Source organism: Scomber japonicus, chromosome 7 (genome assembly GCF_027409825.1).
Source record: "Scomber japonicus isolate fScoJap1 chromosome 7, fScoJap1.pri, whole genome shotgun sequence".
NCBI classification, from domain to species: Eukaryota; Metazoa; Chordata; class Actinopteri; order Scombriformes; family Scombridae; genus Scomber; species Scomber japonicus.
In genome coordinates, this window is record NC_070584.1 from 13,125,310 (window position 1) to 13,139,534 (window position 14,225).

A 14,225-nucleotide genomic window follows, 5' to 3' on the forward strand; every position below is an offset into this window, starting at 1 on the left:
CAGGTTGCTTAATACAAACACACACACCAGCATAACTAATGGAATTTATGTTTTACAGAAAAATTTAACACTTACGTGACCCTGAAGGTGCAGAATGTTAAGAGCACAACCATCGCTGTGCGCGGCAGCCAGCCGTGCTGGGAGCAGGACTTTATGTTGTGAGTGCTTTTCCCTCTTTCCACCCTTGCTGTCCTCTCTAAATCTGCCTGTACACAATTGCTTAATTAGGTCTTCAGTCTTTGCTTTACATTCTTTGCTGCACAATGCATATTCAATTCTTTACACCTACTTGTCCTCCTCCTCTTTCACTTTTTCTTCTCACAACCCTTGCCTCTCAGTTTGAGGCTGATAATCTAGTCTCAACATCAGATGACAGACGCAAGTCTGTGATCTACATCAGCATATGGAAAAAGTGTGAATATACTGACATTTAATTAAGGGTGGATACTGTAATTCACACCTCAGGGTCTCAATTTCTCAGCACACACACAGCAGGGTCAGCTGTGACATTTATATTTTCTAAAATGAGTTATTTTTGCCCTTGTCCTCTCACTTCCCTTTATTTCTCTCAACCTTTGAACAGTGAGGGGATGACATAACATCTGTGATGTCTGAGCCACTCCACTTTCACACACACCCAGTCCAGAGGATTTCTTCCCCTCAGAGCTTCATTACACCTCAATACTTCAGAAAGTTGGCCTAACAGAAAAGAACATAATAAAAAAAATGGCTTGTCTCTCCATCCTACCTGTTTTATATTTTATCTGCTATAGCCATAACTTTAAACTACACTAAAAGTAAAGCACAGGTCTTCCTTCCCTTGTCTTTCAAGTCCTCATTCTCTCCTTCACCCTGCTGCATCTCCTGCTCATTTCCTCTTCTCCTCTTTTCATTTTTATGAAGCAGCACACCATTCAGTCGTTTGCCAGATTACTTCCTCAGCTCCCAGGGAAACAGAAAGATGCATTTTCATATCAAAGCTGTGGCTATTATTAGGATTTGATTCAGTTAAGACAGCTAGTGGGCCTAAGGTACTGTTCAGTGATAGGAAATGCTAAGTAATCTGCCAGTTTTGTAGACATATTACAAATACTAGTCCAGGCCTTAGTTATGTGGTACTGTGTGTATGACTGATACTTAATGAAAAACAGGGAGTAGAGTTCACAGTTGTTTGTCATAAAGATGTATAGACAGTCCTATTGTCCTGTTGTCCTATCTGTGCTGCCTCATATATCTTACTGGCAGCCCATTTGCCAATCACCTACTCTTTCCATCTTCATGCTGAATGACTCATTTCCCTCGGCAGATTGAATCACAGTGCATATCCATCAGTACATTCAAGTGCAGCTCCTGATGGCATTGCCTGTATTTCTGTTGAAATCCTCTGTGCTGCGAGGTGTCTGCATATAGCCCTGTCTTCACATTCTGTTTGGTTTTTGCTCTATTTGTATATCTTATTCCTCTTTTTCTTTCCCTGCCTCTTTCTGCTATACAGTGAAATAAACCGCTTGGATCTGGGCCTGACTGTGGAAGTGTGGAATAAAGGGCTGATCTGGGACACCATGGTGGGCACCTTATGGATTCCCCTGCGCAGCATACGGCAGTCCAATGAGGTGCATTTTCTCTCTCTGGCTCTGGCTCTGGCTCTGGCTCCGACGTCCTTTAGCATCACATTAGGTTTCATTGGATACAATTACTGTACATGTAATTGCACTTAATGTTCTGGTTTGAATCAGTCATACACAATCTTAATACAACAGATTATTAATCATTCTAATAATTGGAGAAGCTCTACATGTTTCATAAGCTTTATATAAAAAAGGAAGTGAAAAGTATTTGGTGAATGATTTTATCCAAATGTGTCACAAATGCTATGAGAGCCAGAACACTCTAATGCATTAGGTCAGAAAGTCACAAAACACAATACTAATAACAGAGCAATGTAAGAAATATAACAAGATCAACATATTACTATATCACTATAGTAACGTTAAACCTTATTAAACCTGGTAGATTCCTGCAAAATTACTATACTGTCAAATAAAGATTCAAACTAACATAAACTTGAATGAAATCACAAAATATTTACAATGCTGATGAAATGTCACAGGAATATTTAAAAGTTCTTAACACAAGAATTCAACTGTTTAGCTCACTGTGAAAATCCTATGAGATATGTTTTAAATCTCTTTAGGATATTTTAGGAATATCATACAGGGCCTTAAATGGTGAAGTAAGTTCAGTAGCACTCCGTATTTTTTTAATGTTGCAGTATTTCAGTGTTTATAGCAGCCAAGAACAGATTTCACATTTCGGCTTGTTAACTTTATACATACAGAATTGGCATCAAGTATCAGGGATAATGATAGGACGTTTTTGTCCTGGTCTTCCCTTTCATCTTCTTTCTTTTCCAGGACGGCCCGGGTCAGTGGTTGACCCTGGACTCAAATGTAATCATGGCTGAGAATGAGATCTGTGGAACCAAAGACCCGACCTTTCACAGGCTGCTGCTCGACACTCGCTTTGAACTGCCACTAGGTTTGACCTTTCATCATAGTTTTATTTATCCTACAAGTGTTATTAGTTCTGTATATTTTCTCTATTTATGTCAAATTCTACAGTTTTTCAGTTATATTTATATATATTAAAAAAAAAGAGAAATAACCATTCTTACTACTACTAGTGCTACCACTACTAAAAAAAGTACAACTACTGCTGTTTCAATCACTATCATTATTACTATCAGTGCCAATGCTGCCTCTTCTACCAGTACTACTACTACAATACTTATACTTCCTCTAGTTCTGCTACATTTTGCTGTTACTGGTACTAGTTGTCGTGAAATTTAAACAAATCATGCTGTTTGGCTCTAATCCAGTGGCTTATACAGAAATATATATATATATATAGAAAAAGATGTTTATAATGTCCAGCTTTTTGTGTTCAGTGAAGAGTATCACGTTGGGTTTTGTGTGTTGCAGACATCCCAGAGGAAGAGGCGAGATACTGGGCTAAGAAACTTGAACAAATAAATGCCATGAGAGACCAAGATGTAAGGACTTCATTATGTTCCTTTCACTCCTGCTGCATTACAGTATCTGTCATCTGTATTTCTCAATCCTTGGTGTATATAATACAATCTTATAGTATTCCCTCTCTCAAATTCTTCCTCTTTGTTTTCTTCATTTCCCTTATTCTGTATGGCTGCCATCAATATTTTTATCAATTTGGCTCAGAACAAGGTCTGGATATTGCTTTCTGAAATGTCTGTTGTTGTGTTTTTTTATTCTCAGTATGCCTACCAAGAAGAACAGGAGCGACCACTTCATGCGCCATCCACACAGTGCTGTGAGTATCACCAGACCAGCCACTCCTGAGTGCACCTTCTACTCCTGTGTTGTGTCCTGCTGTGTCCTTTTTATGCCTCCTGTTTTTTCTCTCCCCACTCCCCCTCCTCAGTCGTCTTGACTCACTGAGAACGGAAGTAGACAGGAGGCTGAAATGAGGCTGATAGATGTGGCAAAGGATAAGAGGAGGGTTGGGAGAAAAGCTGATGTGCTGAATCATGCGGGCCAGCCTGCCTGAGCACGAGAGTGACTTATAGGTGCTAGATGTGTGACGAATGTGAACTGACATAGTCTGAGCTGTCAGACACACACCACCCTGCCTGCCTGTCTGTCTGCCTGGTGATGACAACACAGGGAGCAGGTGGATTAGTGTGTATTTTTTAAATATATATATATATATATATATATATATACACATGTATAAGAGGGGTTGGTTGGTTATGATGCTTGTGTGTGTTTGCAGAGGTGATATAGCATGTGTGCATTTTCTGATCTTGCAGCATCAAGACCAGCTGCTATCTGCTTCACTAATGAAGTCTGCACACAAATTTACATTTTAGATAATCATTTCTCAGGGCTCCAAATCTCTACATGTTTGTTTACCTGGCTTTTGGACTGCTTATGTGTTTAATTTGTGGCCCAAACCTAATTTGGCTTCTTCATCCCTTAATCTCCTTGCAGGTAATTGGAGCCTGTGGGGAGATCAGCAAAGTAAGTTTCTTTCATGTGCTTCTGTTAATGACTTGGAGTAATTCTGTATTTATTGTCCATGTCTCACTTAATGCAATGATCTCCTTGTGTAGTTTTCCTCAGAGACCATTAGTTGCCATGAAAATAGGTTTTTTTCCCTCACATTTTTTCCTGATTCCTTTCAATTTGTATCCATTCCCTCCTGATTTTAATGTAAAGCTGTTTAAATTAAACTGAGTAAAGTCACACTAAAATAGACTCAGAGGTGTTTCTACCTCTGCCTCACATCAAATAAGATTGCATTTATTTTTCTTATTTTTCCATACACAGGGACCATCCAAACATTAACACAAGCACAGCAAAGTAGTTTAAAAATTTTCTTTAAATGATTTACACTGTTTCTGACATTGTCCTAAATCCCACCGTAGTAGGCTGAAACATTTGAACACTTTTCAAATAGTGCAAAGTACAATTTTTACCAATCATCCTCTTTTCATCTCACCCTCCCACGCTGTGTTTGTGTGAACAGACGAGGACCCAGACAGCGCGGTGGATGACAGGGACAGTGACTACCGCAGTGAGACCAGTAACAGCATCCCACCTCCCTACTACACCACCTCCCAGCCCAACGCTTCCATGCACCAGTATCCCATGAGACATCATCACTACAGAAACTCCTACAATGATGAGATACACGAGCTGGACTATGACCACAGAGCCATGAGGTAGCAAACACACTACAGCCACTACTTAGCCACAACTGAGACTGAAGCAGTTTGGTTTCCTTTACTGGAGTCTAGTTGTTTGTGTGCACCCATGAGATTACAACAGGTGTCAGCAGATCTAACAGGGATAAAGGGTTTATTTTGGTCAGACAGTAATAAAAAAAACATAAGGAACCAAAACTGTTTAACGTTGAAGATGTTATGTCACACTCCCCATCTTAAACAGTATGAAAAACTCCCTTTGGAGTCTCTGTGTATCTATCATATAGGCCTGAGGCAGTTTAGCCTCTTCAACCTTGTTTTGTTTCACTTTGTTGTACATGGTAACATGTCCCACTGTGCTCTCCTCCTCTAGAGAATAACCCTGGCCTCAGTGTATACAAGCATGCTGGGGCACAGAGTTCTTGTATACAGGTCGTGTATGAATTGGGCCTCTGTGGTTATTTTTTCTGTGTGCGTGTGTGTGCATGTGTGATTGCGTGTGCATGTTGAGTGTGTGAGCATCAGAAACCCCAAGTGATCTCTTGATGTGCAGAAAATGGAATGCATTTCTGTACTTAACAGTGTTTCTGGACATGTTTTCAAAGGCGGCAGACCGTCAAAACTCATGCATTGCTCAGAAAAGCTGAAACAGATAGTTTGACCTTTTCATTTGGTTAGATTTGTTGAGTAAGACAGAGTGCACACCTTCAGTGAGGGGTCTTTGTGCAGAAACTTAATACTGCACAGGCTCAGTTTGGTTAGAGCTTTCTTTGAAAGATTTGCACTGAGCTCTACTGATGCTCCTCTCCTACCTCTCCCCTCCTCCCTACCTCCTTCCCTGCTCCTCTTACCAGACGCTATGATAGTTTAGACTCGGCCACCAACGGGCGCAGCGATATCGACTCAGGCTCAGGGTCAAGCCGGCGCACCAGTCGTCAGTATTCTCTAGACAGTAGGCATTCACTGTCCGATAGGTGGGTCTATGTACCTCCTCTCCAACTCCTCCTCCTCTTCCTCCTGCTCCGGCCTGTGACTCCGTCTCGCTGTGACGTCAGTGATGGACTTGTCCCGTCCTCCTCGCTCGCTGTGCTTGCATGCATGCGCTCTTACCCTATCTCTGTATATGTATATTATATATTTTCTATTGAAAATTACTGATCCTGCATCTATTTCTACTGTGTTCTTGGTGAAGAATCACTAAATTCGTGATTTCATCCTCCATTGTTAAACTTTTGTAAGTTTTGTACAGTTTTCTTTTTGTATGTGTGGGTGAGTGATTGACTACATGCATTTATGTGTGTATTGTTTCGTAACAGTCAGAGACAGAGGGATTAATTGTTGGTTGGTTGTTCAGAGATCGTGGAAGAGCTTGTGCGTATGTGTGTGTGCGTGTGAGAGTGTGTCTCTGTTGTGATGACAGCCTGTTATTACAGCCTCATCCTGTATGTGAGACTTTAAGAAGAGCCCTGTCTTATTCTGGGAGTCCCATACTTGATAATTATACTCATTTAATTTCCACTTGTAAGACAGCAGGAAGCCTTCAGTCCAATAATGGGGTCCTTGCAGAGAGGCCAAGACAGATAACATTAATTTTCATCTTCATTTTATCATGTTTCTTCAATTCTGTACAAAGAATGGGAGCAGACATGTATTTTGAGTCAAACATTATGCAAGCATGTGTCACTGCCTGTGTCTTTGTGTCGGATGAGAGTAAGAGATTGCAAGATAGGTGACAAACATAAAAGAACAGGGTTGTCGTGATTCAATGTTTATGTGTACATTCCTTGCCTCAGGCTAACAGCTCAAAGCTGTTCACCCCTTTACTGCTCCTGCACCATACATTATTGAACCAACATGGCTATAATCAATAGAGACGAAACAATAAAGCATGAGTGTGTGTTCTTGTGTGAGAGAAAATGTTTTTGTACGTCTCTGACTCATGGTCTGTCTCAATGTCTAAAAGCCTCATTCATCATTGTGAATAAATATTATTCACTTATTTATCTGCAAAAGGAGACTGTTTTTGTTCTGCCAGGCTAAAGAATTATACAACATCACCAGGTTCACTTGCCTTTATTTGACTAGGCTTATTTATATCTTAGATTTATTAAAAAGGTGTTCTTATGTTTTTGCAACCTTGTGTGCTTTTGTATGTTTCTGTGTTAGATTGTGTGTGTGTACTACTATTCATAGTAACTTTTTTCATTACTAAAACAATGATTCCCCTTGCAGTACATAGATGCATCACTAATCTGATCCTCCCTGCTCTGAGTTTCCTGATTGGTTTAAAGACACTCCTCTTTCCCTAGTGGTTAGCTGTCTCCCTCCCCGGCCCCAGCTCAAGTCCCTAAGTGTCACTGTGGCAGCCAAACTCCTTATTGTGCAAGTCTGGGAACTCCCCCTAGTGTACTTTTAAACTCATTTGGGTGTGTTTATGTAACAGGTGTCTGTATCTCCCCCTCCATTCAGCCCCACAGACAGTCGTTATGCCTCTTCGGGCGAATTGAGTCGAGGCAGCTCTCAACTCAGTGAGGAGTTTGTTCCTGAGGATGGCGAGAGCATGCGAGGTTCAGAGTTTTACGATGAAAACGACTCCTACCACTCCTGCCACTCCTCCGTCAGCTACAGCAAAGAAGATTCCCCAGGCTGGGATGGTGAAGATCCGCAAGCTGTCTACAGCGATGATGGAGGCTACCTCAAAGATGGAGGGGAGGATAGGGCACTGTATGATGAAGAGGAGGGAGAGATGTACGCGGAGGAAGGAGAGTACAAATACGAAGATGAGGAGGAGATGCCATATGAGGAAGATGAAGATATGTACCCACTGGACGGCACTCTCAGTGAAGACCAGGAGCCACCCTACACCCCCACACCCACAAGCACTGCCCCCACCCTAATGCCCCCTTCTGACAGTCTGACCTCCAGCAGGCCACCGCTGGAGAAACAGCCATCGTTGCATCAGCAGCGGCCAGCCCATGATCAGCTCCAGCCCCCCAGCACGGCACCTGGTCTACCTCAAGTCATTCATGATGACACTGCGTTTCCCCCTTTTGGTGCAGAACCCACCAAACCTCCCATTGCACCCACCCAGCCAAATCTGTCTATGACAACTACATCCACCCCCACAACTACATCACAGGTTCCAGCTCCAGATATCAAGCCCCCGGAGCCTGAGCCAATACCTGAGATCTCACCAGAGGAACCCCGACCACCTGAGGAGCCTTCGACAGCAGAGAGCATCCCACCAGTTCCTGAAGAGAAACCAGAAGAGCCTCCTGTTCCAAGGTGAACATTGTTTATACACACTCATATTCAGAGGAAAAATAAAAAAACAAGCCTTTACACATTGCCATCACTCAATTTATTAAGTAGCTACGTCTTGGTGCAATGATCCTCGACACTATATACTGTATATAATTTAACAACAACCAATGGGGACCAACTAGTCAGGTATCCAAAAGAGGGATGTAGAAAGCAGAAAGAAACACATTTATGGCCCATTCAGAGGAACTAGTGCCACTCTAATAACATACAGAAGTTTTTTAAAAGTTTTCAGATGATCTATATATCTACATTTTTCAACGCCTGTTTGAGACTAATTTATATGTTCATTGCAGTGAATGTGTTTTCTGCCATATTTGTCCATAATAACTATACACTCAGTATGTTGAATTACATATTATTATTTCTTTTTCATCTTGAACTCTTCCTTCAGCTTCCCAAAGAGGGAAATCATGGAGCCTGGTCTTGCCAGAGCTAAAGCCAACTGGCTTCGACTTTTCAGCAGAGTACGACTCCAGCTGCAAGAGGTATGGCCTGTGCATGTTCGTGTGCATTTGCGTAACCATGTTAGGTGAATAAGAGTGGGTAACATGTTTTCTCTGTTGTTGCTCTGTTCTAATTCATAAGTCTACTTTTTGAGCTCACTGACTTGTTGCAACAGTCCCTGCACGTCCTACTGTTTTTTTCCAGCTTCCTCTTTGAATGGTCCACCATTTTTTTCTCCCAGTTCTTGTGGGGTTTTTTTGTTTTTTTTGTTTGTTTGTTTTTTTACTGTGGATTATATTGTCTTGTGTTTATTTGATAGTTTCTGTTTGTTTACCCCATGTATTGTTTTTGCCATTTCATTATTTTCTTTTCAGTTGTTTGCCATCCTCGTAGCGATTTGCATGTAGTACATTCTGGTTACCCATGGCTGGAACAGACTCTCAGGTGGGTGTGGCCAATAGTGTTGTCAGTCAACCTCATTTATATTGTACGTATCCTGTATGGCTCATTTGTATTTATGGAGAGATAAGAAACACATAGGAAGCTGCTGTACGTCTGCTAAGTGTCATTTTCAAAGCCTGGCGCTAAAACCAATCAAGACTATTTTTGTGCATCGGTGTGACGTGAGTATCAGTGTGTCATTCTTTGAACAGGCAGGCGGACAAAGAACATGACTTTCAGAGCAGATAGAATTAGAAGAGTTATGACATGGATAGCCATCTGGCAGTAATCTACTTTTACTATGATTCTCAAACACACAGAAGCCTCTGTGATGTCAATAATAAGACACAACTGAGCTATACAGTTCTGCTCTGTTCTGTTTTTTCTCTCATTCATTTTTAAATACTGGGAACACTTGACGTCATTGTGGCAACAGCTGCTAATGAAACCCATCATGCAATAGTACTGGAGGAACAGCGTACAAAATATTTCTCTTGATTTTGTTGTTTCGAAATTCGAATATAAAGGACGATATGAAAGCACTATGTACAGTACTATATGTACTTTAGAGGCAACACTTCCCATTTTTCCAGCCACTGCTCTAATGGCACCCAGCTTGCCTCTCCCTGCTTTTCCTATCTCATCTTTTGCTTTCTCCACAGGCCCGAGGAGAGAGTGTTGGCATCGCCTCTCTACTTTTATCAGCAGGGTAAGTAATCATGACGTTGTTACTACTGCGGCCATTGAAAATCTGTAACTTACCAACCCAAAGGCAAGCCCACGGCCTTAACGTCTGAATACATTTGTCGTCTAATTGATTTGTCGTGCCCAGGTTCAAGTTAACAACTGTAGCTGAAACAAAAAGGTTAAATAATGCTGTGTGCATGTTTCGTCTTTAGGATGGGTGGTGCTCTTTATAGCATTGACAGCATGCCAGACCTCAGGAAGAGGAAAGCTATGCCTCTGGTCAGAGATCTGGTGAGTTTCTGCTCTAATCTCTTTATATTCCCCTGACTATGTGTCTCACATCTCCCTAGTCCATGTATCACTCATCTCAGCAGTCAGTGCACTCATCTACTAAAGCCACTCCTGTTTGGTTTCACTTCAGATTCTCTGCTCTTTTCTCTTACCTTATCTCACTCTAGCTTACCTTATTGTTCTTTTCTTTACTTGATTTCTCTTCTTTTCTATTCCTCTCCCTCTCCATCTTTTTGCCTACTGCACTATGCCTCACTCTACTTACAGATGATGCATTTCCTAGATGTTACAGTCTGACAGGGCAAGCTGCAGGGCTGAAGGCCACTGCCAAGGCCAGAGGTTTTCTTTGACTGACATTGATGCTGTTATAATACAGACCATTCATCACACCGCACTGCCATCTTCCTCATGCATCCCTGACACCACCTCATTAGTGATAAAATGAGGTGAAATGTAGAAATCTTCGTCTGTAGAAACCTGTAACTCACACATATAAATCACTACAGAGTCTTTGACTATCTTCACAGGATCAACAGTATGGCTTTTCAGAAAAACAAATGAAACCCTTTATGCCAGAACACATTTTGTGGAAGGCTGGAAATAGGATAGTCTTTATATGAACTGCCAGGCATTGAGCTCAGTGAAGCTCAGTGCATTTTGCTCATCACATCAGGTCCAAGCATTACCACACACAAGTAATTAGCTCCAACGCCTGTCGTCATGGATAAATCCTGCCATTACACAGCAACAGCCTATATATGCTTTCAGACAGACGCAGGCAGGTGTGCCTGTGTTTCTCTTCCTCACTCTGTTTCTCTCTTATTTATATATATGTATATGTATATGTATATGTGTATATGTATGTATGTATATATATATGTACACACACACACTGTTGTAGATCGACATTTTGATTTTCCCTCCATGTTTTAATTGTGGATGTCCATTCTCGTTAAATTAATCATGAACATAACAGTATTACGTATCCATTTCTCAACTTCTCTTTTGCGTTTTAATTTTCTGTGGAAATTACCGCCTCTTTATTGCCTTTTCTCTAATCTTAAACCTCTCCCTTTTTCCTCGCCCTTTCATTTCACTGCCACAGGCTATGGTGAGTAACACCAACACCATTTACTCTAGAAACATTTATGTTGTGAAGATATACTAGTTTCCTCCTCTCACCAGCAAAACACATCTTTCACTTCTAGTTTGCTGTAACTATTCAGAGGAACATTGCCAGACAGACTGTAATAAAACACACAGCCTCATATGTTACACTGAGATTTCTCTTGATAAAGAAAAATATATTGAGGTGGAACCTAAGAAAAATTGACCCCTCCTCACTTCCTCTGTCACTCAGTCCTTGGTTCAGAACTCCAGGAAGGCTGGCATCACCTCGGCCCTGACATCCAGTACCCTGCATAATGAAGAACTGGTCAGTATTAGTATCTCACATCAGGCCAAAAGTTTTTCTATCATTTCTACATAAGCAAAGCAGCTCTTAACCCTGCTTGTGTTGCATTCCTCTCCTCTTTTCCCTTGTAGAAGAGTCACGTCTACAAGAAGACCCTCCAGGCCCTCATTTATCCCATTTCCTGCACCACCCCGCACAATTTTGAGGTGTGGACAGCCACCACCCCCACGTACTGCTACGAGTGTGAGGGACTGCTGTGGGGCATTGCTCGTCAGGGCATGCGCTGCACTGAGTGTGGAGTCAAATGCCACGAGAAGTGCCAGGATCTACTCAATGCTGACTGTCTGCAAAGTAAGAGAAATGTGTTCTGTTTCTGATACATTTGTCAATGTATTTCTAAAATATGTAGTTGTGTATTTATTACTTGTCCTATAAATGGTGTCACAGAACCAATATGATCTGAAGATATACAATATAAAGGATAAAACATAGATGCCACATTGAATGCATATGGTGCAAGGAAAATAAGCTTAAAAGGAACATAAAATATTCAGAGGAGAGACCATTTACTATCTTTGTTTTGTTTTCTGTTTCTTGTATTAATACCAGTAAACTATCTAGTCCATCTATTTCCTCTCATCGCTATTTGTCAGTGCCAAGCACAGAGCCATCCAGCCGGCCTCCTCCTCCTTCTCTCACTCCTACTTTCTTATTTTCCTTGTTTTCCTTGAGACGATATTAAAAGCCATTTGTCTTTTGTTGTCTTCCACCTCTCATTTCCATCTTTTTTACTCACATTTAATATCTCTGCAAATGTGTCCGCCTCTCATTCATGAAATATAGCCAACTTTTTCAGCACCCACACAGTATTATTCTCTGTGTCTCTGAATTGAATTCTTTCAAAATGTTCAAATATATTGCAGAAATCTGTCCTCCATGCATTTATCAGCTCTGCTCTGTTACTGTTATCACTAATAAATGTTGAGCCACTATAACTCTCATACATCTTCTAAATTCTACTTAGGTCTTGCTTGCAAAACATATTTTAATCTCGATGTGACTTACTGGTTAAATAAAGGTCAAATAAAATAAAAAAAAGCATACTGTATATAATTATTTTCTTTCTCTCGCTAAACAGGAGCAGCAGAGAAGAGCTCCAAACACGGCGCGGAGGACCGAACCCAGAACATCATTATGGTTCTTAAAGACCGCATGAAGATCCGCGAGAGGAACAAGCCTGAGATCTTTGAACTGATTCAGGAAGTGTTCACTATCGTCAAGTCCACTCACGTCACCCACATGAAGCAGATCAAGCAGAGCGTGCTCGACGGCACCTCTAAGTGGTCAGCAAAGATCAGCATCACAGGTAAGAAGGGAGTCTCATCAACTAAAGTAGTTTTGAATGAAGCTTGCCAACACTCCTAACATCAAATACGGAGGAGATACGTGTCAGGTGTTTGTGTCTATAAAAAGAGATGAGCTGGTATTTGTAGGGTAGTAGAGTAAAAGGTCAAATAAGGTAAGAGTCATTTGTTTGCTTCAAAACACACAAACACACTCTGACCATTTTGACCCAATTTCTCTTCCTAGTGTTGTGTGCCCAGGGATTACAAGCCAAGGACAAAACCGGCTCCAGTGATCCGTATGTCACCGTCCAGGTTGGAAAAACAAAAAAGAGGACCAAAACCATCTATGGCAACCTCAACCCTGTGTGGGAAGAGACATTCAACTTGTAAGTTGAGACCTTTAGGAGAGAATATGTGAAATTTGTGCTAGTTAGTGCTGCAAATAAAGATTATTTCCACAATCAATTCATTTGCTAATTATTATGATGAATTGTTTAGTCTCTAAAATATCAACAACAGTTCAAACTCAAAGCTACTCATTTTTCAGTGATATGAAACAAATAAAAACAGCAATTCCACACATTTGGGATGTTGAAACCAGTAAATATTTGGCATTATTTCATGATAAATGACTTAAACAATTCATCAGTTATCACTTTTGTTGTTTAATTTTCTGTGGTCTAAACCTTGCGGCTGCTTTCCATTGATTAAATAAAATGTGTTAATATTTGTCTATGGCTGTTTTTTTGTTTATATTTAAAGCTTTTGATATTTAATGAATCTTGATAGTAATCCATCTGGTTTTCTTGAGCAGCTGTGAGTGTTTCTACTACAGTATGTCTGGTAACTATGGCTGACTCGTTGCTTCTGTCTCTTTAGTGAATGTCACAACTCGTCAGACCGCATCAAGGTCAGAGTGTGGGATGAGGACGATGACATCAAATCTCGTGTGAAGCAAAAGTTCAAACGGGAGTCAGACGACTTTCTCGGTCAAACTATCATCGAGGTCCGCACTCTGAGCGGAGAAATGGATGTGTGGTACAATCTGGGTAAGTTGCATCACATTGCGTCATTTGAGTTTATAGTCCAAGTCAATTATACTGTGTTGATCCCACAGCTCATAATTGTTCTGACTGACTTAACTTCAATGATTGAGATTCTTTTTTTTCAGTGGCAAGTTCAGTAACTGTTGCTGTGTGTCTTGTGCTCTTCACAGACAAGCGTACAGACAAATCAGCTGTCTCCGGAGCGATCCGCATGCACATAAATGTAGAGATCAAGGGAGAGGAGACAGTCGCCCCGTATCACGTTCAGTACACCTGTTTGCATGAAGTAAGCTCTGTTTATGTGTGTTTGTGTGTGTGCAGAGGCAGAAAGTAGTAAAGGGCTGTGCTAAAAACAGTTTTTATACAGTTTTTGACTGCTCCTACATTTACTCATTACAGCTACTACTTTATTTGTAGAATATTGTCATACATCACCTGCATAATATTAATAACTTTAAACTATCAAACCCTATAATATCCAAGCCTTC

At 40.9% G+C, this 14,225-nt stretch overlaps 1 protein-coding gene across 1 annotated transcript in view; it reads left to right on the forward strand.

Moving 5' to 3' along the window:
• The window catches only part of unc13a (unc-13 homolog A (C. elegans)), a 38,827-nt gene that overhangs the window by 4,353 nt on the left and 20,249 nt on the right, over positions 1-14,225 (forward strand). Inside the window, exons 3-21 of the mRNA XM_053322258.1 lie at positions 59-158; positions 1,496-1,613; positions 2,415-2,538; positions 2,982-3,052; positions 3,294-3,348; positions 4,029-4,058; positions 4,567-4,762; positions 5,599-5,718; positions 7,214-8,029; positions 8,460-8,553; positions 9,616-9,662; positions 9,853-9,931; positions 11,037-11,042; positions 11,292-11,366; positions 11,477-11,696; positions 12,484-12,711; positions 12,936-13,077; positions 13,571-13,740; positions 13,908-14,023. Coding sequence (XP_053178233.1) covers positions 59-158; positions 1,496-1,613; positions 2,415-2,538; positions 2,982-3,052; positions 3,294-3,348; positions 4,029-4,058; positions 4,567-4,762; positions 5,599-5,718; positions 7,214-8,029; positions 8,460-8,553; positions 9,616-9,662; positions 9,853-9,931; positions 11,037-11,042; positions 11,292-11,366; positions 11,477-11,696; positions 12,484-12,711; positions 12,936-13,077; positions 13,571-13,740; positions 13,908-14,023 — 2,807 coding nt within the window. The remainder of the gene's footprint in view (positions 1-58; positions 159-1,495; positions 1,614-2,414; positions 2,539-2,981; positions 3,053-3,293; positions 3,349-4,028; positions 4,059-4,566; positions 4,763-5,598; positions 5,719-7,213; positions 8,030-8,459; positions 8,554-9,615; positions 9,663-9,852; positions 9,932-11,036; positions 11,043-11,291; positions 11,367-11,476; positions 11,697-12,483; positions 12,712-12,935; positions 13,078-13,570; positions 13,741-13,907; positions 14,024-14,225) is intronic.